Source organism: Erithacus rubecula (genome assembly GCF_903797595.1).
Source record: "Erithacus rubecula genome assembly, chromosome: 2".
NCBI lineage: Eukaryota > Metazoa > Chordata > Aves > Passeriformes > Muscicapidae > Erithacus > Erithacus rubecula.
This window is the reverse complement of record NC_136685.1, coordinates 5,929,852-5,952,379: the sequence shown is the minus strand read 5'-3', so window position 1 is coordinate 5,952,379 and position 22,528 is coordinate 5,929,852. Positions and strand designations below refer to the sequence as shown.

Below are 22,528 nucleotides of genomic sequence, written 5' to 3'. Positions count from 1 at the left end.
CCTTGCTTTTGTAGGAAACAGTTTGCCTCCAAAAAGAAGGAACAGACAAAATGTCCTCGCAGCAATCCGGCGCCTGTGATTTCCTCGATTCCATCTGAAAGCTTGCTCTCTATTTTGCTGACATATGAGCTGGGTGCCCTATTCTACATCAGTGTAAAAAATAGCCCTTATCTGCTGTTTCATGGGAGATATGGCAGGACATGATTTATTTGTGCCTGCTCTGCTGCCTGCTTTGAAATGTTGCTGCACCCTTCGCAGGGGAAGGCAGATGGTCATCACAAAGTTTCCCATAACCTTGCCGTGCCTGCTGCATAGTGAATCAATGAAACCTGAATTACAGTGCTCTGCCTGGGCTGGGAGCTGTGCTGCTACAGAGTCCTGCAGTGCCTGCAAGCCTCTGAATGTCAGCACTGCCCAGACACTGAGGAAATGTGAATTTTCTCTCCCAAATTGCAAAGCGGTGCCAAGTGGGGATTTTTAGCTGCAAAGTTGTATCAATCTGAGCCAGGACTGCATTGCTCAAACCTTAATTACCAGCTTGGAAATGCACTTTTTGTGAGTGTTTGACTGTTAGGTGTGACCTCTCCTTAGAAAGAGTAGAAATAAAAAATCCAAACAGGATTTGAGCATGAAATGCTGGGGAGAAGGATTTTTTGGAGTCTGAGCAGCAGCAGCTGCCCCTCTGTGATAGCTGTCTGTGCTTATGTGACATTTGCAGTGAGGCTCCAGGTGATTTGGGGAGCTGGCACTAGACTGCAGCTCACCTTTTATGTCAGCTGTGCCAGGATACCCTTGCCAGAAGCCACTATTTTGGTGGGAAATAACAACTGGGAATAAGGGAAAAATGAACTTCTGAAAAGCACTTTGTCACATTCCCTGGGCTGTGGCAGGCAAATGCTGGGAACAATGTGAGCTCCTGCCATGAAAGTAGCATAGGCAGAAATTTCTCAGTGGGAGGATTGCCTCCTTTTCATACCTGATTGAAGGCAAGGTAAGTATATAAAACATTTTCAATACTGTCTCCTGATTTCAGATATTTATTTGCTCTATGAGTCAACATGCTGGAAGACTAAGTTTTATAAAGCCTCATTTCAGTGATTTTTCCTTAGCATGGGAATCATTGCTATGAGCAGGTCTGGCAATTTCAGATAATGACCTGCATGCAGCACAGGTGCTGCTAGAAATGGGTACTGCTGGATGAAATTAATGTAAAAGTGAGTCCCCCAAATGGTTCTGGCCTTTTGCAGATGACTGCTTCCATGTGTGTGGGGAGGGCAGAGCCTCTCCCAAATTCAAGCTGTCAGCTCATTGCAGTAGTGTGCCTAGCAAAGAATGTCATCTCATATGAACTCACTGCTGCAAGACAGATTAGACATCAACTGTCTTGATAATTTTATGTGTTTATTTAATACAAGAGAAACAAATGTGAAAACTTATAATCCAATTTATGTTGGGGAGAAAGCAAAATATTATTTGGTGCTTAAGAGACAATCCCTGGATTTAGACTTTTTTGAATAAAGAGATTATTTGTGCTGGGGCAGTTTTATCACTGAGTCTCACTCCTCAGTTTGCAACTGGATTTGATCTTCTAAACCTGCACAGGCTTACCCTGTCTTGGAAGGGGCACATACAATTATCCTACAACCAGTTGCTAAAGAGCAAGGACCTCTCTTACAGGACTTTTTTCATTAAATTCTTCTAAGAATAAAAGAAAAAAAAATAAATGGAGCCAGATAATTTTACAGAAACAAAAAGCAAGGCCTGGTCTTAACAGACAGGCTGAGTGGACTTGATGTGTCCTTTACTCATTGGAATTTTATATGTCCTAGCATTTACTGAAATAAGTGAGATCAAAGTAACATTTATCGTCTTGAAACATATAATAAAACAAGTCCTGGTTACATTTAGGTGTAAGGTAGATTCTTTTCTCTATGCCACTGATATAAATCCATGAAATCTCAAATTAACGATTTAAAAAGTCTGATTTTAATTCTTTTTTTCTAGGGACAGAAAATTAAACATTGTGAATCTTTTTGAATATTAAACTGTGAATATTAAACTTTGTGTATCTGTCTGTATCCTGAGAAATCTGGCTTCATTTTCTGTACATTTCCAACATCTAAAAAATAATTTCCAAAGTGTCAAGAAATCACAAATCTTCCAGAAATTAATCTTCAACTCAAACGTTTTGTAGTAATTGGAGATTTGTCATTGTCCATCAGTTAAATATGGAAGGTCATCCTCTCCCATGGGGTGAGGAGCTTGCATGCAACATTTTGGCCCTGGATATCTGGGAATCCCTGAGACTGCAATGAGCAGTCCCTGGAATGCAGATGAGCCCATAATGAGCAAGGCAGAGGTGTGGCAGGGAGCAGGGGCAGATCCCAGGGCATGGATGTGAATAACCAGGCTCCTGTTGAGTGCAGTGTCTGAGCAGAGCTCTTGGCATGTCTGAGAGGGACAGTCTGTCACTGCAGCACAGCAGAAGCACAAAAACCACACACTCACCTTTTCTGCTTTCTCCCCCAGGATGGAAGGAGCAGCTTCATTGGCCACCAGCTGGGAGGGGTGATGGAAGTGCCCAACAGCAAGGACCAGAGAGTCAAATCAGCCAGAGCCATCCAAATCACTTACTACCTCCAAACATATGGCTCTGCCACCCAGGACCTCATCGGGGAGAAGTGGGAGAGCGAGTTCTGTAAACTGATGCACAAGATGCAGCTGGATCACCAGGACCTGCAGCTCTACTCACTAGCATCCTTCAGCCTCTGGAAGGATTTCCACCAGACCAGTCTGTTGGCCAGGGGCAAGATTTTGGTGAGCCTGATGCTGATTCTCCTGACTGCTACCCTCTCGAGCTCCATGAAGGACTGCCTGCGTAGCAAACCTTTCCTGGGACTCCTGGGAGTGCTCACTATCTGTATTTCCAGTGTCACTGCGGCAGGGATATTTTTCATTACTGATGGAAAATATAATTCTACTCTGTTGGGAATCCCTTTCTTCGCTATGGGTAATTATTTATCTTCATAATAATAGGATTAACGGAGTTTAAGGACAGAATTGTAAATTGCATCCTGGGTTATAAAGTGCAGATTTTACTTTGAGTGAAAATCTAAGTAATTTTCATCTCTCTAAATTGATCTGTGCCTTGCCAAAAAAAAAAAAAAAAAAAAAAAAAAAAAAAAAAAAAAAGAAAAATAACCCAAAGAAAAATGGAAGCAAAACAAAGCAGTAGCAACAATAAAAAGCAAATGACATTCCTGGAATCTCAGCCAACATGAGAGAGGGGCAGTTTTATTGATCTCTGTTACAGAATGAAAGAGAAATTGTTATTGAAAACTAGTCAGCTCAGCAGACAAAATGGGTGTGTGTTGACCCAACTTTGATGGGAGGCCAGCCAAAAGAGTAAGTTAAACAGGAGGGTACCAAGGAAGGGCAGATTTTGACATCCTTCCCAAGAAGGGCTTTCCTTTGAGCTCTGCCTGAAGGGCAGAGTGGGACAGGTTGGTGTTAGAATAAGATTGATGGACTTTATCTCAGAGAGGAGATTACAGTCGTGGTGTTTGCCAGGCTGTGAGCACGGGGGCCTGTCAGGTCTGAGGCTGTAATCCCTTGGTTTGTGAAATCCCAGATCAGCTGCAGATTTCCTCTGCATTGAACCCAGACAGGGGAAGGTGTGGAAGAAGAACAAATGTAAAACCCAGATCTTTAGGCAGAAGAATTGCTTTCAATTCTTCTGTTACTGTTTGGTAACAAGCACTTCCAGTGCATTCATGTGGTTGATGAGTTTGCTGGGAAGTTGCATTGGAAAGGAGGAGGGAAATGTGCTCAGCTCAGTTATGGAGGCAGCATTGGTTTGTTCCCTCATATTCAAGTTTGTCAGAATTTTGCCATACCATGACTCTGAACTCCAGTGAAATCTCTGTGCAAAATTTCAGAACTAAATATTTTCATGCTCAATTTCTGATGGCAGAAAATCTTACCTGTGGCCAGAGTTCTGCATTTTTATGACTAATTTCTAAAGTGTCATACCTGCTTCTAGTCCTCAAGACCATGTACTGTGTTATGGTAGGAGTCAACTAAATATGTAAAGTCCCAAGCCAGAATCAAGGTTGGAAAAAGGGTCCTTAAAACCTCAACCTCTCAAAAAATCTTATTTTATCTTCCCCTAAGAAAACTCCTGTAGGTGTATGCATCCCCAATCCCAACCTCCTGTTTAATCTAGCCCCTAATAATGCATCTGTGTCACCAAAGAAAAGGGCTGAGCTATGGCCTCATCAGCTCTGCTCTCAGAATCTCTGCAGCAGCTACTTGAGATGGGAAGGAGTGGAATGGAGGGATTGGTAAAGATTCCAGAAGGGAGAGAGAGGAGTGGGGAAAAGACCCCAAGGAATTGCATGTTTGGTTCAGCCTCATTAATAGTGACAAACCAGGCTGTGCCAAAGCCCCTAATTCAATCATTTCATTGTGAAATTGTGGCAATGGCCGTGGACTGCCCTGTGCCAGCTCTTCAGTGCATGGCTCTGTGCTGTCAGAGGAGCTGATGGAAAGAAAGTGCTGAGATGGGGAAAGGGAAGAAAGACATAGAGAACATACCAGGCTGTGACTAGTGAATCCTGACCTGTGTGAGGGGTGTGGGTTTAGCAAACAAAGACTGGAAAAAGGGATGAAGTGAAGAGTAGGTCATGCTTGTTTTGGCAACCTTTTCCTTGTGTGTCAGGAGGTGCATGTCAAAGGAGGAGACAAAAGGAGGAAACTTGTGCAGCAAGGTGAAGTAAAGGTGAAAAAATCCTGAAGTGATGGAAAGCACCTTCCCTAAATTGTGCATTCCTCTGTTGGTGCCTCTTTTTAGATGGCTGGAGAGATGGGCAGCACATTCTCTTTGCTTGACAGGTCCCAGACTTGTCACTCCCAAGGAGCTCCTCAATTTAAACCTTTTCTGCAGCCCCAGGGTGAGACACAGGTCACAGTTTCTGAAAGCAGAGTGCCTCAGTTGCTCACCTTGGTAGACCATGACTTTGTTTGCTGTCTTAGGAAAAGTAACATTTATAACTTTCTGTTGTGTTTTGCTCTGTCATTCTTGTCACAGCCACTGCCAAGAGCAAAAGGAAAGGAAAAAACAACCTCTCTTGAAGAGAGATGTTTGCAAGGATTGTTTCTATAATATTACATTGAATTGCAATTCAGGTTGAAAAAGTAAGCATTTATGTAACTTCTTCAGAAATTTCATTCAGGAGTATCAGACTGAATTGAAAATATCATTAGACAACAGCTTGCAATGCTTGGGAGCTGCTGCTTAGAAATATTAGGCAACACTTTTACAGTTTAGTGGAGGAAAAAGACATCCAGAATGTCTTACCAAAGCCTAACTGGGTTACATTCTGCAAAGTCCCTTAAGGGACACTAAGGGCCACCTACTGAGACCTTCTCTGACCAGAATACACCCAGGACCTCACTGGGCAGGACCTGCTGGACCTGGATGCCATGGGCTGATCTGACAGCCCAGAACAGAAAGATGAAGACCCCAAGACTGATGATTCTGTGGGTCAATAAATAACCCTGGCCCAAGTTGTACCAGCACATCAAATAGTAATTGAGTGAATATAGAAGAACAAGTGTTCAAGGTGGGGTTTCCCTGATCTGCAAATTCCAGATTTGCCAGCCAAACTTTCAAAGTCAAGTTACTTAGGTTGAAAAAAATGAAGCCAGGCAATAACAGTGACAAAGACCCTGCAAGTACAATGCAGAGTGCACAGGCAGCATTAATTCTGGCAGCTCCCAACTTTGGAACACTTCAACCTGACATTTGCAAACCATCCATTTAAAGTACATTTGTTTGGTAAAAAATATTCAGTTTCTTCTAGCATTCACTTTTCAAAGGATTAATTTTAATGGAAATTTTGTGATTTTCTGGGCTTGTCCTTTTCTCTGCAAGGTTGGCAGGATGCTGCCATCTGAATAACAGGAACAACCCTGGGTGTTGAGATTCACAATTCCTCTTGCAGTGCAGAGCTTCTGTAGGTTTCAGTTGGTGACAGAAGCCTATAGAAAAGCGGAAAGTTTAATATTTTTCTAAATTTAGACTGAATGACCTCCACCATAATTATTTGCTGTAGTCCTGCTGTGAGGGAAAGGTTCTGCTGGGATAAAGCACAGCTCTGCTGCACTGGGGGAAGAGTGTTAGCTCAGACTGGCTTTTCTTTTTCCTTGAAGGTGAAAAATTTCAGCCTTGAGTTAGGCATGAGGACAGTAGTGGGAAACCCTGCTTTACTCCCCTCTCCCAACCACAGTTTTCTCAGACAGCTGCTTTGGAAGAAGTTTGTCAGTACATTGTCTACCACCACATTTTCACAATCATTCAGAAGAAGCTCTGCAAATAATTCCCTGGCTCCCAGGATCTCCTGCAAGCAGGAGCAATGGAGGCTGATTTTAGCTGTTCACACCTCAGACAAATTGATAAATGTTGTGAGTTAATGCAAAGGTGCTTCTCTAGCTTCAGAGCTTCCTTTTTATTCACTGAATTGGGCCTAAATGTTTTATTTGTCCTTTTTTTAGTCAGAATTTAATAACCTGCATGTGAAATCAGAATATGAGACTGTTCTACCTTGCATTTCTCTTCTGGGACAAATAAAACTTGCAGTTTCTTCAACAAATTTAACATCAGCAGAGCTGTCATGACAGGCTGTGTTTCAGACAGAGGATAGAGGGTCATATAATTAAGTTTCAGATTTGTTCTAGCCCTGGTTAGATGTTACATCTGCCTTTTGTGTTTAGATTCATAAGCAATTTCAAAGGGGTGTTATGTACGTGACATAATTATGGTTTCCCATGCCTAATCATCACTAATTAATATAACCAGAAGGTTAACTGCATAATTGAGATATTATTGCTCCCATGATCTGCTTTTTAATGCACAGGAACCAGACTGATATCATCAGGGAGATAATGATTTAACTCAGCTGAGGTCCTGACTGTGTATTTTTAAATGCAGGTGTACCAATTACATCATTTTACACTGCAATTATTTTTGGCCAGTCCATGAAGTACTTCATTATATACATGGGTGGAAATCTTATGATAAAAAACCCACCTACAATACAATTATAGTGTAATTATGATTCTTGTGCTATAAAGGGTGTGTGTTTCTTAGAAGGTTGGATTCACGGTGGATGTGAGAAATACTTCCTGTCATTTGTAAGGCCAGACCATGAAGTCCATAGGATTTTTGTGGGAACAGCTGTTTGTGACCAACTCTTCAGAGAACATTAATCTCACTGGGTTCCCTACCACACCTTGCAGTGTTGCATCTCTCCTGCTGCTAGAGATGTAGTAAGGAGAATCAAAAACTTTAAGAACCAATAGCTGTCTGTATCTAGCAGCAGCACCATGCCTGATGTAAGAGCTCAAGATGGATGGCACAGATTGTACTTTCAGTACAGATTTTTCTGTTAAAATTTCCTATTATTCCTTCCCCAGAGTTGTTCAAATGGAAGGAGGAACCAAGGCAGTAACAGACAAGACTCCAGGCAGTTATTAGCATTTCAGATAGAAGCCATCTAACCTCTTTCAGATGGCAGTTGTTGAAATAATGACTGGTGATCACCTTTCAGTAAATTTGAGATGTCACAGTATTATATTAGCAGCAGAGTCATGGAAAATTGCAGAAAAAAAATCTTAGTTCAGATGAGAAATTATTTTTTTCAAACCTCAGAAGACAAATGTGAGAGCCAAAGTACAGGCTGTCACTAGTTTACCTGAAGTGTCACAATATTCTAACCTTTACTTTAAGAAATGGACTTTCTGATTACAAATGGAACAGAAACATTTCAAGAGTGACTCAGACTATGGGTTTGTCCTTTTGAATGCATCAGTAAAGCAAATCCCATATGAATCTCATGTTGCACCATCACCTCCTATCTGGATGAGGAGCAATAGAACAATTCTTTAGAGAAAAGAGACCTCCTAACATAAACCCCCACCCTTCCATCTTAGAAATGCAGTGAATCTATTGTTTAGATCTCATTCAGCAGGTCTTTAAGGTCTTGAAAGTGCCTTGTCCTCAATTATAAAATTTCTGTTACTGACTTTTACAGAGGAAAATGGGAAAAAATAAAAAGATGAAAAAACAAAAAAAGCCAACAGGGAAAGAAACTGGAAGATTTAAAAATGTTTAAGATTATTTATTTGGAAGGGCATCTAACACAAATAATTCATATTATTTGGTTTAGAAATTCTCCATATCTGTATATTTGTAAAGTTGATTTCCCCATAACATGGTGTATTTCCTGACAAGTCTACTTCCTGTTGCAGTAGGTGGGATTTTTTTTTCATTTCTATAGGAAAGAAATTTTACCCAAGAACAATCTTTCCTGAAATTTGAGTAGAAGTCTAAAGCCTTTCTGGGATAATCTGCTGCACTTGCACCATGCAGCCTGATCCTGCAGCTATGTCCTGAAATGGTGACGGTCAGACTTTAACACCTGAGGTTTTGTGGTTTTAGGGTGGTAAAATAAGCTCATTCCTGGACTGGGTTATTTGAGGCTCTTTATTGGATGCACTTTTTCTGCATGTTGATTTCATTTAGGTTGGACATTTAGTTTGGACATGAGAAATAATTTCCTCACAGAGAGAGTGATTAAACACTGGAACAGGCTGCACAAGGAGGTGGTGGAGTCACCATCCTGCAGGCAAGCAATTTAAGGAACAGCATTCTGTTTAAGGAACAGCTGGATGAGGCACTCAGGTCTACTTCACAAGGTGGTGTTGAGTCACAGGCTGGACTCAGTAATCTCAGAGGTCTTTTCCAACCTAATTTGCTCTGTGATTCTGTGATTCTGTGATACACATAAGTTCTAAGATACAGACACTTGGATGCACGTACAGCAGATATGCACAGACTGCCTTGAATCCCTCAGAGATGGAATTCTAGCCCTTCTTTTCCTGTACAGACTCTTCAGAAGGTCTCTTATCAACCCAAATGTCATCCTCCAGGGACAGTGGGGCTGCAGGTCAGTGTCTCTGAGGCTCAGCACTTGTTGAAGCATTTACCTGTGGACCACTGCCCAAGCACAGACTATCACTGCCAGGTCTGTAATGACAGAGCAAATGCAAAATCCATTCTCTGTGTTTGTGGCTTGAGCAAAGGGAGGTAAAGTCTGGCTTCTTCTGTCTCTAGTTGGAACTCAACCCATTTGTCCCAAAAGAGAGAGAGAAGTCTCCAAATAGTGTTGTCTGTTATTGATGTTAGTATCATTAAAACATCTTCCTCAGCTCTCCACCTGCAGCTAACAGGCTGGTAGCTGCCATTTGAACTGCTTCTAATTTGCTGCAAGCATTTCTAAAATCCTTTGGAAAAAATGAATTGAAAAGAGAAGAAACCATGATTTAAGCTAAAAAGTCAAAGGCTGAAAAGAACAATTTGCTTTTGCACTTGAAATGTATGATTTTTACTCAATCAATACACCAATTCAGTTCTGACAGAAAAGGATATTTCCTCTTCAGATGCTTCACACATTTGACTGAACACCTCTTGCTTTAATTTTTCTACTTTTTACATGGCAATGTTCATTCCTGTGACTGGATTATTTAAGGTTCTTTATTGGATGCACCTTTTCTGTGTGTTGATCTCATTAAAGCAGGAGTTTCATTCCTTGTGCTTAGTATGTATTGATGCACATCACATTTACCTTCTTTGGTTAATTTGGGCTGGAAAGGAGCTGCCTCATGGCAAAAATTATTTAGCTCCATGTTTATCATCCTTAATAGGGCACTGACAAATCCAGCCTCAGTTAGCACCTATAGCAATTCCACAACCTGCTTCAACAGCTTGTTCCAGGGTTTAAAAATCCATGCATTTATAAAGGTATTCCTTAACATTTCCATTTCTGCAGTTTGCACCTATAAACTCCTGGGTCTATCTGGCTCACCTGTGGAGTGTAATTTTTCACAGTATCTATGAAAATGCAAATACTTTTACAGTATTTTATGTGTAGGGCTGTGCTTATTTCAGTTTGAATATGATTTTCTGCCAGACCTTTTTCTCACAGATATTTACTATTAGTTCACACTTTCCTGTGAGCTCCATACACACAGGAAGATTGATAGTGGCTTCTGGTCTCTGCAGGAAAAGGTTGGATCTGCAGGAAACAGCAGATGTGGGTTAGGCTGAAAATGAACCCTGTGTTCTTTGGTGTGTTGGGAAATATTCAGCCTTGCCCTGCTGTTTCTTTTGAGCTGGGAAGGAAAGGTGGGCTCAGTTACTCGAGGAAGCACAGGGTAAATGTTCTATGCTCCATCAAGCAGGCTGACTGCTTGCCTTAGAAACTGTGGTTCTCTGCAGGGAAATCCAAAATTGTGCCTCTGGGTTTTGGGCAAAAACTAAAGCCAGCAAATGTATTTGTTTTTTCTCTTGGAATACATTTTGTGCAAATCATCCCTGGAATTCACTGTTTTGAGATATGGTTCTGACTCAAAATTCAGCATGATGCAGAAAAGGTTGAATTTTTACATAACTGGCTAAAACATCTTCATTATTTTGAATAATATTGCAACACTGAACCATAACTGTAAGGAAGATGCATAAAAATTAATGACCATGATAAAAACCTGGTTCAAAAATTGGTACCAAGAAATTTAACTTGTGAAGAAATTTTCCCATAGCTGCCTTCTTTTAGTCTAATAATTTTCCCCTGAAGAGTTTGGAAAAGGATACAGAACTCAATAGACCATTTGCCAAATGTTCTAAATCAATATTTATCTGCTATATTCATCTGCAATGTTAAAAACTTTGCATAGAATCAAAGGCTTAAAGAGTCTATTGCAAATACCAAACGAACTAAAAAGACTTTACTCAGTATTGTATCATTTATATGTCCTTTGTGCAGCCACTACCTAGTTGAGCTTTTAATAATTTAGTTCTTTCTTTCCATTCCTGATCCTTTTTCTCTCCATTTCCTTCCTGTTAAGTGACTTCTCCTCTCTGGTAGGATAACTGCAGCCACATCCAGCATGCAGGACCCACACTGACTCAGGGCTCTCTGCTCCATGAGCAGCAATAAATGGCAGCAGCAGCCCATGTTATTCATGCCACCATCGTGTGCCTGTGCTCCTGGCCTCCAGGGAAAGTTATTCCCAGGTATGACAGCAAACTTTCCATGTATTAGTCCTGCTGGATGTGTACAAACAGGGCATGTTTCATCCACACTCATCTGGTGGTGAGATGAGGAAGGAGATGCTGTTTTGGATGCCCAAAGTGGCAGGGAGAGCTGCAGCAGCTGAAGATGCAGGCACAGAGCTGAACCTGGTGAAAACCTCAGGCCTTTGCAGCTGTGGATCACTAAAAATGCTCTTTAGCTTTTGTTCTGCAAGAGTGAGCACGCTGTCCTCACTGTCTTGGCTGGTGTTCAGGGAGGATAATTGCATTTGTCTCTTCCTCCTGTTTCCCTGCTGTGCAGAAGTGCTGGTGAGCACTTCTGGCTCCAAGCACTGTGCAGGTGCTGCTCTGGGAAGCAGATACTGGTTTGTACCAGTGGCTGAATTCCACTGGTGAATGCAAAGGCCACATTATGTGGCTCAGCAGTGTCTAAAATCATTCTGAGTTCCCTGAGAACATGTTGCTGTGCCTCAGCATGTTATCCTTGCATTTTCCTGCAGTCATCCCTGGCATTTCAGCATTAGGAAATTTTTGTTCATACTTTATATTCCTAAAGTCCAAGGAGGAAAAGCATTCCTTTACAGCCTGATATGACACTTAGACCTGCCCTACCCACATATCCCAATCAAATTAAAATGCTTATTTTCCCTGGAAATGTTAAATACCATAACTTTTCCTGTGTTATGAACTCCATTGCTGGTGATATCTCACTTTGAAGAAAAATATTGTGCCATCATTGCCAAGAAACCATTCAGTACTACAGCATTTTGCAAACTTTGCAGAAACTCAGAAACCACAGGTACAGCCTTCTAGAGGGAGCATTTTCACTGTTTTATAATGGGGGACCTAATGACAGGTTAGTGCACCTGGTGATGCCCCAGAGTGTGGAAAGTTCAGTATTTCTTTAAGTTCCTAGCTGATATTTTTGCTGTTACTCTTGAGAAATTATTGTCCTGCAGGGAAGACATAGAGTTGCAAGAAGCTGAAGGCAGGGAGTTGCTGTCCATACTGAGTGCAGAGCAATGGAACCTTCTGTCCTTCTGCTGTAACTGGAAACTCTTTAACAAAAAAGGCTCCATGCTAATGCAATTTAAACCTTCTAAAACTAGGCTGGGAGACTTGGGGGCAAAAAGCCTGTTTGTGCTTAAAGTAGATATCACTGGAAAAGGAAACTGCAAAGAGCAAAACCCAAACCCATCTAAAGCATGATATTCTTATGGGAGTAGTTGAAGAGAAGGAGAGATGCTGGCTGCTCTCCTGAGAGCATTACCAGAAAGTGCCATGTTGCTGCTATAAAAAGCTGAGTATTTTAGAAAACAACCCACCAGTGCAAATATATCTCCCATCACACTCCCAGTCAACTTCAAGACACCATTTTTCCCAGTGGGAACTGCTGGGTTCACCTCATCTTCTACTCAGATGTAGTAGATTGTAAAGTAGAATCATAGAATCACAGAATGGTTTGGGTTGGAAGGAGCCTTAAGCCTTATCCAGTTCAAATTCCTCTGCCATGGCCAGGGACACCTTCCACTAGAGCAGGCTGCTTCAAGCCCTGTCTAACCCAGCCTTAACACTTCCAGGGATGGGGAACCCACAGCTCCCCTGGGCACCCTGTGCCAAGGCCTCAGCCTCCTCACAGGGAAGAATTTCCTTCCACCATCTAATCTAACCCCACCCTCTTTCAGTGTAAAGCCATTTCCCCTTCTCCTGCCACCACATGCCCTTGTCAAAGTCCCTCTCTTAGCAGCTCAGCTCCTTTTGTATTCCTTTATGTGGACTTTCAATGCCTCTCCCATCAGAGCTGAGAAACAGTGAGAACTTTATTGTGCAGTTAGCCTGCTTTCAGATGAATAACCTTGGTAGGATATTGAAGCAGGGAAGGCTTTACTAATCATAGATGGAGATGTTCTGACACTTTCTTAGGTTATTTGGAGTCAGACAATGCAGTTAATGAAGCAAGTTTCAAAAGATCTCTCTTAGGTGGATTTTGACCTCTAATATACTGATTCTTTCCCTGAAGGGAAAGTAATAGAATCCCTTTATGGACTATTTAAAAAAAGAGGTGTAGAAATTTATGACAATTTTAAAATTGGTCAGGAGGTGTTAAAGTAATTGGTGGTCAAGGACGGACAAACAAGACCAAATGCATAAACTGGGCAAAACAAGATAAAAATGTCAATCAATTTATTATTCCTTTTTTAAAGTAAAAAACTGTATATGTGGTTCAATTTTATAGCAATGAAATTGATAACCACTTGGGAGTTCTGTTCACAAACTGAAAAAGACACTTGTCAGCTCTTATATTTCCAGAACATTGTCAGTGCTCCAGGAGAACTTTTCTTGTCTTTTGTGACCTCCTTTACCTGACCCTGTCACATTTGTATTCCTCTTCCCTAGGACCTGCCACTGCATTGCCAAATGCACAGCAAATCATGCATTCCTTAGGAAATCTCTTATTTCAGCTATTGAGAAACACTCCATGAACTTCACTCAAAGTTTATTTGGAAAGATGAACATACTTTTAATTTCTTCAATCAGTGACACAAATATCACTTTTAGTGTCTTTTCCTGGAGCACATTGTAAGGTTTTTAATTTCCAGAGCAGATTGTTTTGCCTGGCATGAGAAAGGAAATTAAAAGCATCTTGGAAATTGTTGAAAAATAGAGATTTCAGCCTTCACATCAGGTTATTTCACTTTTCCCTCAACAGCTGATCCCACATTAGCTTAAATAGGCAAATGGAGGCAAATTTCTTTTTTGGAAATCCCTCAGCCCTCAGGTGCTCCTCAAAACAGGAGCCTTCCAGCTTTTCCCATCATCTCCTCTGAATTAATTCAAGTACCTTAAAGTTTTCAATTCAAATATCACCAAGTTCCAGCAAAATTAGACTGCTATTTATTATAAATTTCATTGAAATGAAATGGTTAAGAATTATGTCAGTAGTTCATTAATTGAAAATATTTTATTTCCTGAGGGAAAAAAAAAGTGATAACCTCCTAGTTTTCATAATTTTCAAATTATTTACTTTCCAGTCTAAAACCTTATTTTACTTTTTCTCTGGAGAAAAAAGAAGAAAAAAAGGCAAGAAAAAAATCAGAGTGTGAGGAAATAAATGAATGGAAACATCCAGTAGCTACTTTCACTTTTCAAATTCTAAACACAAAAGAAAACAAAATACATTCTTAGATAAAAGATTTAAGAAGAAAAGTTCCAACAACTTTCTTTTCAAAAAACTTAATGCAAAATATGATGGCAACAGATGTTTTAGCACCATAAATGAAGCATCTATGTGAAAAAATCAGCATATTTTATCCTATAAAATTATTTTTAAATGTGAATGATATAATGAAAAATACATCTTATTAGAAAATCTGATTTTTAAAAGTTAATCTCCATGCTTACAAGAGAAAAGAAGCCATGCTGGTATAGTCTATTTAAATAATGGCAATTTGATTCACTCTTGCACAACATTTTGATACATCCACATATTTGTACTACATTAAATCATTGTAGTTTATATTAAATACAATAATGGAATATTAAATCATAAATGCACACTCTTTCTGCTGGAGAGACATAAATAACTGGGGAAAAAAAAAAAAAACTCCTGTGGTATTCAACACCTTTCCCCATGTTCTGGAATGAAAAAGAAATCAATAGTAGTAAACTTGTTGGATAATGCAAGGTTTGGCAGATAAAAAATAACAAAAATGCAGCCGAAGCACATCGTTAAGCAGCTCATTTTGTCAACATGTGCTCCATCACAGTTAAGTGCTGGATTATGCATCTAGAAACAAAGAATATATTCACATTTGCAAGATGAGCAATTGCATCCCCAGAAGAAAAAAACAATGAGATCACAGCAGATAAAGCAATGAATATGAATTTTCAGTGTGGTGCTGCTGCTAACGCGGGAGGAAGAAATGGGAAAATCTGTTAGGGAAAGAAGGGGAAGGTGACATCAGTGAGCAGAATGGCTTTAGGAAGGTGTTGGTTGGCAAATTGGGTGGACTCACCAATAAAATGCAGATGTCCATCGTGTGTGCAGCATCCCTGTGGCACTGCTGAGCCATTCCTAAGCACATTTCCAAACAGACTGGAAAACTGGAGTCCAGTGGGAGGAGTGGGGTGTTCATGTAGCACTCAACAGCTGCAGGGCAGTGGGGATGGCATAACAGGACCCCCATGTCTGGAATCTGCAGGAAAACCCCTTGATACAAGAATAAAGGCACAATTCTTTTACATGGAAAGCAATTCATCACTGGGATGGTTCTTCTGATGGACCCTATGATTGAAAAAATTAAAACTCAGACTTCATTTCCTAGTGTACAGTTAGACTTCAGAATTGTGATTTTGATGCAGAGATAAATGGTTGCAGTGATTTGGCATATCCTGGAAATAGTTTCCCATAATCTCAAAACCCATGTAGTTTCAGTTACAGAAAAACATAGATTTTGTCTTCTGTCTGTGTAACAAATCAGATTTGCTTCTGCTCAACCTAAATTTTCAGCTTCTCAACTTTATCACACTATTCCCATTTTATGCCTGCCTTTAGGGAACTTTGGATAATTGTCTTTACTCACCAGACTCCTACAAATATTCTTTCAGAATAATCTTATGCTCATATCTCTGTTGCATATCCATTATCTTGCAAGACTGATAATAAAAACCAGTCTGCTATTTAATGGTATTTTGTAAGACTGTCACATTGCAACCAATATCCAAATTAACTTCCAAAACCTTTCTTCTTAGAAAACTTTGATAAGTGCACAAGGTCATCTGACCATTCCATATACAAAGCCATTTTGGTGTTTTGTTTTATTTGTTCTCAAAATTTTCTAGCTTTTAGGTTCTTCAGAGCAGCTGTGACTCACACAAAAAAAACTCTTCCAGGCCTATATGTTTTTTGCTCATATGAATTCAACATGTGCAGAAAATACTGGAAAGCTGTTATTGTTTGTATGGCTCACTGGCTTTTGCCTGCACTCATACCACAGTGGGACTCCATGAGAGGTTGACCATAAGGATTTTCTCTAATGATGCCATACTGCATCTCTTCTATTGGTTTCTGTTTTCATAACATCCTGCTACACACTGGTCTTAAAAACTTTGCTCTTCCAGTGTTGCTACCTTATGGCAGTCCCAATAAAAAGCTGGTGTCTTATAAACCATGTGTTGCTTCTCAACACAGAGATTAATTTCAGCTACTTCCCTTTACTGGTACCTTGTTAAAGGTATTTATTGCTCTTTAATACTGCTATTTGCTTTCTCCTAGACATTAAAGCTGGTTTTTGTGGTTAGTAATTGCTGCATTCTACCTCTTAGGGTCAGCAGCAGGATTAGTTCTTCATATCTTCAGTTCTTTGACACCCTTTTTATGTCTTTCCAGTACAAACTGGCAGTGATTCACTGAAGCTGGCCACAGCATTCCCTTCACACTGGTATGGTATATGAGAAGGCTGGGTATTTTGGATTTATGAAACACAGTGAAGAAATAAGTCTCAGCAAGTGTTCAAATTCAAGCTCTTCCTTGTTGGAATTGTAGCACTTGCTTCTTAATACACTTCTATGATCATCACTACCTGGATTTCACAACAGATTAGAGCCCATATACAGTCTCAGATTCTAACACATGACAGGAATAGGCTGCTGGAAGTTTTCTCTCATCACAGCTCTCCCTCTATGGCTTTCTTTTGGTAACTTGCATTCCTCAGATCAATGCTGGGTACTGGATTTACAGTATAACAGATTAAGTCAATATCCAAACCATTTGGGAACCTAGTAATCACAAACTGCTTCTTAGTGCAGTCTATCTTTAGAACTACTAGTAGCAGGAAACAATTTTAAAGGGAAATGGAAATAAAGCAGTTATATTGCTTTGTTAAGTTTTTATCCCTGTTATGGCAATTTTACTTGCTGCTGATTGCCTTCTAGAGATATGGTCACATTATTTTCCTTCTTCCACAGATTCCTCCAGTCATTACTTTTTTACAACACTTTGTTTTTGCCTTCTGTACTCCAGGCTTCCCCTGGTCAATGTGGTTGATCGAATATTCTCCCTTTATCCTTTCTTCCCACAACCTTATATGCCCTCAGCTCTCCAGAATGGAACTGTGGCCTTTCTTTTTCCTCTGTTTTCAGTCACAGCATTAGCTTCCTATTTGCACCAAGTGTATGGCACATGACCATGAGCCTCCTCCAACCCTTTGCAAATCTCTCCTTTGGCTCCTAAGGAATTCAGGATAACAGTGTTTCCCCACTTCTTCTTTCAGGCAGCATCCTTGTAAATCCCTCTGTGCCAGATGCCTGCTGCCTGTGGTAATCCCCACACGAGGTGACATTGTCAAAACATAATCCACAGTCTCCTTGTTGCCTCTTCCTATTTGCTAACACTGTTCTTTTAATAGTCAAACACAATAATCTTCCAAGTGTCAACTAAGGCCTCAGTTTATCTGCATGGAGCAGCAGAGAATCCCAGCAGTCAGTAAGGCTAGAAGGGGAATTTGCTTCCAGCCCCATCCCAGCAATCCTGGGATATGATGCTGGATTGTGGTGTCTGCCCACACCAGCTCCCAGGACCTGGGAAAGCTCAGTGAGGAGTGGGAGTGGGACCATGGTGAGGAGCACTAAAGGACCTGACCGGATAGAAAACACTTGGCTCTCAACATCCTGATTCTGTTTCCTGCATCTTTTGAAATTTCCTCATTGGTCTTCAGATGATGTAATTGGTAAAACGAGCCTGCACTTTAGTTTTTGGGTCTTTAGGGTTGAAAACCTACCATGGGCTGCAGTAGTTGTGTTCCAGATTGCCCAAGGGGAGCCTGCTCCTGCTCTTTCAGGCACAGCCCAGCTCAATTTTACCTGTCTCAGACCCCAATCTCACCTGATCCCAGGGAAACAAGAGTTGACAGGAAGGGATTCTGATGGCTGTGCTGAGCTCTGAAGAGCCCCACAGTGCCTGTGTCAGGAAGGACTTGCTGGTTTGGTCCTTGTAAGAGAAGAGAAAAGGAAGCATCGTGAAATAGGAGATCTTCTTTTATGAGAGACTTCAAAATACTTCTCTAAAATGTATGTGTTTGGGGTTTGGTTTTTTTTTTTGTTGTTGTTGTTTTGTTTGGTTGTTTGGTTGTTTGTTTTTTGTTTGGTTTTTTGTGTGTGTGTGTGTGTATTAGAAAAATAAATACATTGCTTGCTTTGTAGTCCGGCAAAACATGTATGTGGTGTACCAGAGAAGACTCCTCTACTTCACCCTTCATCAATCTTCCACCTTCCCAAAACTCAATAAATCAGAGTGGAAATGGCAGAAATCATGCCCTTTTCACTCTGGCTTCTCACTGTTATGGTTAAATTCACAGAATAAGTCCCTCAAAGTCAATGGAATTGCCTCAGAAATTATTTTATCTGGAATATCTTGCAGCAGATGTGCTGTTGGCTTCTGCTTTTATAATTGCTGTGCTCATAGCATGGGCCTATTGTGTGAGATCCTTTCCAGGCTCTGAGGACCCTGCAACACAAAATCATTCCAGAGACTGAGAGAAAGGAAAACAGAGAGATTTCATCGATGCCACAGAGGAGACCAGGCTTTAGAAATTGAACATGTCCCTTGTGGCTCCCCTGGTCTGTTTTGGGAGCTGGGTGGGAGTCACCACCCAGGAGCCCAGATGTCTGCTTGGGAGGGTGCCCAGGCCTGCCACCACTACATCAAACAAGAGAAAAAGCCACTAAAACTACTTTCTGATCTGATTTACTTGCAGTTGGAATATTTTCCCTGACTATAAAGCATTTGTTTGCCCAAATGCAGCTGAATTGGGCTGTAATGAGCCTGGGTTACTTGGCTGAGCAGGGTGTTGCTGCAGAGGTGGAGGTGCATTGCAGCACTGGGATGGAGCTGTTTCCTTCGTGCCTGGCTGTAAGCCACCCCCAAAACTCTGTCAGGAGCACTGAGACAGCTGTTCTAGTGCTATATATGTCTATACTGTGCACTCTGGGGCCTCCATTCAAGGGCAGATTAGCATTTAAAGAGGATAACCAAGGGGAGCAGCTGGTTCATCTGCTGGTCTACACCCAGACACGCTCACCCAAATTGCTACAAGCAAGAAGGAATAGCCATATCTACTTTGGAGAGTCACAATGATATTGGGAAGGTCAGTCTTGCTGGAAATACCTCAGACTCACTAGACATTGGCTGATAAAGGGGAGTAGAGGAAAATTCTTTTGCTCAATGGAAAGATAAAAGAGCAAGAGATCAGGCCTGGTGCCAGCAGAACTGCTACAGGGACCAGCTTTACCAGAAAAGTATCAACAGAAATGGCAAATAGTTTAATAATCCCTAGCTGGTATCAGCATCTTTCTGCTCAATCTCTAACTGAAGTCACAGAATAATTAACCTTGGCTGGGTTATGAGATCAGCAATGTCCTGAAGAGAATTGCACTGAAAGAATATTTACTGTCACATATGTGGGTAGGAAAATCACATCAAATTCTTACTAGAAAGTTGACATACAGCATTTCACAGATAAAGGAGCATTTATGGGAATGGAATATGCCAAAGGTGAGATATAAGGGCTGAGCCTTTGTAAAAGAACTCTCTCTTTTATCTCAGGGATAGGTGCAAAGTGCATCCAGAGTCACCAGAGGGATGAGGTCCCCAAGGGAGTAGCATATTATGGAACTATCCAGGTACCATGGATTTGTTGTATTTTACCTTAAAATACAGAGTTCCACTGCCATGTGCCTTCACACCAGGCAAGGCACAGCTCCCCCAGGAAACACCAGCAGGCAGTTTTGCACGTGTTCCTGCCTCATGGAGTGATTTTATGAAGAGACTCTCATTTTTTGGCTTAGTGGCTGCCAGCACATCTGGGACAAGCAGCAGCCATCATTGCAGGACTATTGATAAGGCTTTATCCTGTTTCATCCTCCAGCTTTGCAATGTGTTTAAATAAGAAAAACCTCCAGAGTTACCACTTAAATATGGATTAAATTCAGATTTTTCTCCTTTAAGCATGTTTTTTGAGTAGATAAGGAGGTTAAAACTTCTGGGCTTTTGATCTGAGAGCTGAGCCTTAGACACAGACCCAGCAAATATAAGGTCCTTTCTGCTCCTCTGCCAGTAACACCTCCTTGTATGAAAATGAAACATCTGCCTAACAGGAGGAAAGTGTTGTGAGAAATAGTTTAGTTGAAAGTGTTTTCCTTGAATGGGTGAAGATACTCAAGATGAAGCTCATGACAGGAAAAAAGAAAGAAAAGAAAAACAACCACCCAAAAGAGACAACATGAAACTTTTATCTATTCTGATGAAGTTATAATGTCTTAAATGTCTTCTTTGAGTTAGCTAAAATATTTTAAATATCCTTCTATAGAAATAAATTCCTACTCTGAGAGAAGAAAAGGCAAAAGTGATGTATTCTCAAGAGCAACTACCATGATGACACTGTAGTTATGATGACATAATAACATTACAGTTAATTTTCATGCCCATTTGTCACATAACTGCCAGTTCACCTATGGGATGGAGTTTTGACATTTTTTATTATTTATTTCTTGCTTAATAAGCCAAGTTTGTGGCACAGAAGAAATAACAAAAGCATTTTAGTCTAAAATACAAGTATATGGAAACAGCTTAAAAATTACAGTATAATTGAAATACTATTACCCTCTGCAAGGAATTTTATATAATGAAGTTTACAACTATGAGTGTATATTTGGAAACTTTTGAAGTGATCATATATGGTTATGAAATGGTCACATCACTGGCACATCTGGTGGGAAAGCAAAGCCAGATGTCTTAAATTTTAGTGGGTCTTCTTTCAGATAGTGTTTCAGCTCCATGGAAGGGCCTGTGCTCAAAAACTCTAGTTCACTCATTCTTATTTATCCTAAATAAAATATTCAAAAATACAGATTAGTATATAGCATCTTGCTGCTTTGCTCATCTGAGGATATATTCTAATTCCAGCTTTAGCTTTCTGTCCTTCCAACATACCCTTAAGTCCAGTATAAAAAGGAACAAGCTAGAAGTAGGAATCTTTGACTTATGATTTAAAATGTGAGTCTGATAATTAATGAGTTACAATAGAAACATTGCTGTCTATTTTAGGCCAAATGAAATAAAGAGGCTAGGGGCATCCTTTAATAACAATAAACATGGAACTCTAATTTATTTTTATGTTCTGTGATCATATACAAAAGATCTAATATAAATAATTGCATTCGATGTCCTATTTTTGGAAAAATGCATAGCTAGTATTTAGGAAGACTCTTATTGCTCTGATTTATCTATTAATGAAGCAAAACCCAGTTAATTACCTAATTTGCATGATATTTTGTATCCACATATATGCTGGGATGAGCACTGGGGAGAGGTTTTCATCAATCCATTTTTAATAAGCTAATGAAGTTGGCTGGGCTGGCACTGCAGATCAAATCACTGGATGTTTTTCTCTTGCTGGACTGAGAATTTGTGATCAAGGTACAGATCAAACGAGGCTGTGAGCTGAGGAAGGCAAGATCTTTCCTCCTCCACTGCCAAGATCCTGTTCCTGCACTGGATCTGTGAGTCAGGAGCCAGTTTGGTGTCCCACACTCTTGTCCCACAGCCTTGAGTGAGGATATTGTAGATTCCTGTCTCTCACCTCCTTCCCTGCCTGCTCCTCTACCCCATCACCCTGAGGGAGCACAGGACCTGGAAACTGCCAGCCAGAGTCACTCCAATCAAGGTGGAAAGTGACAGCTCTGCTGTTGCTTTTGCACCATTTTTACATCCCACCTTCATGCTCTGGGCTGTTTGTCCCCACTCTTTGTCTGTCCCTTCTCTTCCCAGCCTATCTGTGTCCCCACGACCATGTGCTTGCTTTGGTGCATCCCAGGAGCTCCTGCCTCAAGGAAAAAGACACTTGCACAGTTTTCCCTGAGGCCTTCCCAAACCCAGCAGAGAGTCTGACTTGCCCTGTAAAGCAGATTTGTACAAGAATGCATCTTCTCTGACAATAACTATTTCAAACCAAAGCATCTGGTTCTAACCCAGCTGGTTGTCCAGGCAGAGCAGCACCCCAGGGAACGCTTCTTCCCACACCCAACTGAGAGTTGGAAATAGTTTTGAGTCTCCATTGATGTTCTCATCTCTCTGTTTTAGACACAAGTTTTGTGTATAAACTAAGCAGTGCATGGCTAAAGTTGAGATTAATTTCATCCTCAGGGTTTCTGAAATACCCTCGCATGCTCTGTGAGATAAATTGCTCATTCTGAAGACTCAGCTACAGCATAAAAGTTAAAACCAGCTAAAAAAAATATTGTCCTAATTACACAGGATCATGTATCGAAATATGGTAATTTGAGTGCTGAGTCACCAAGTCTGTTGAGGAAAAGGAAGTT

At 40.7% G+C, this 22,528-nt stretch overlaps 1 protein-coding gene across 1 annotated transcript in view; it reads left to right on the top strand.

Annotated features, from left to right (window-relative positions):
* The window catches only part of PTCHD4 (patched domain containing 4), a gene marked incomplete at its 5' end in the record, with an annotated part of 83,121 nt that overhangs the window by 21,247 nt on the left and 39,346 nt on the right, over window positions 1–22,528 (top strand). The window contains 1 exon segment of the mRNA XM_079298434.1: window positions 2,530–3,010. Within this exon segment, the coding sequence (XP_079154560.1) occupies window positions 2,530–3,010 (481 nt within the window).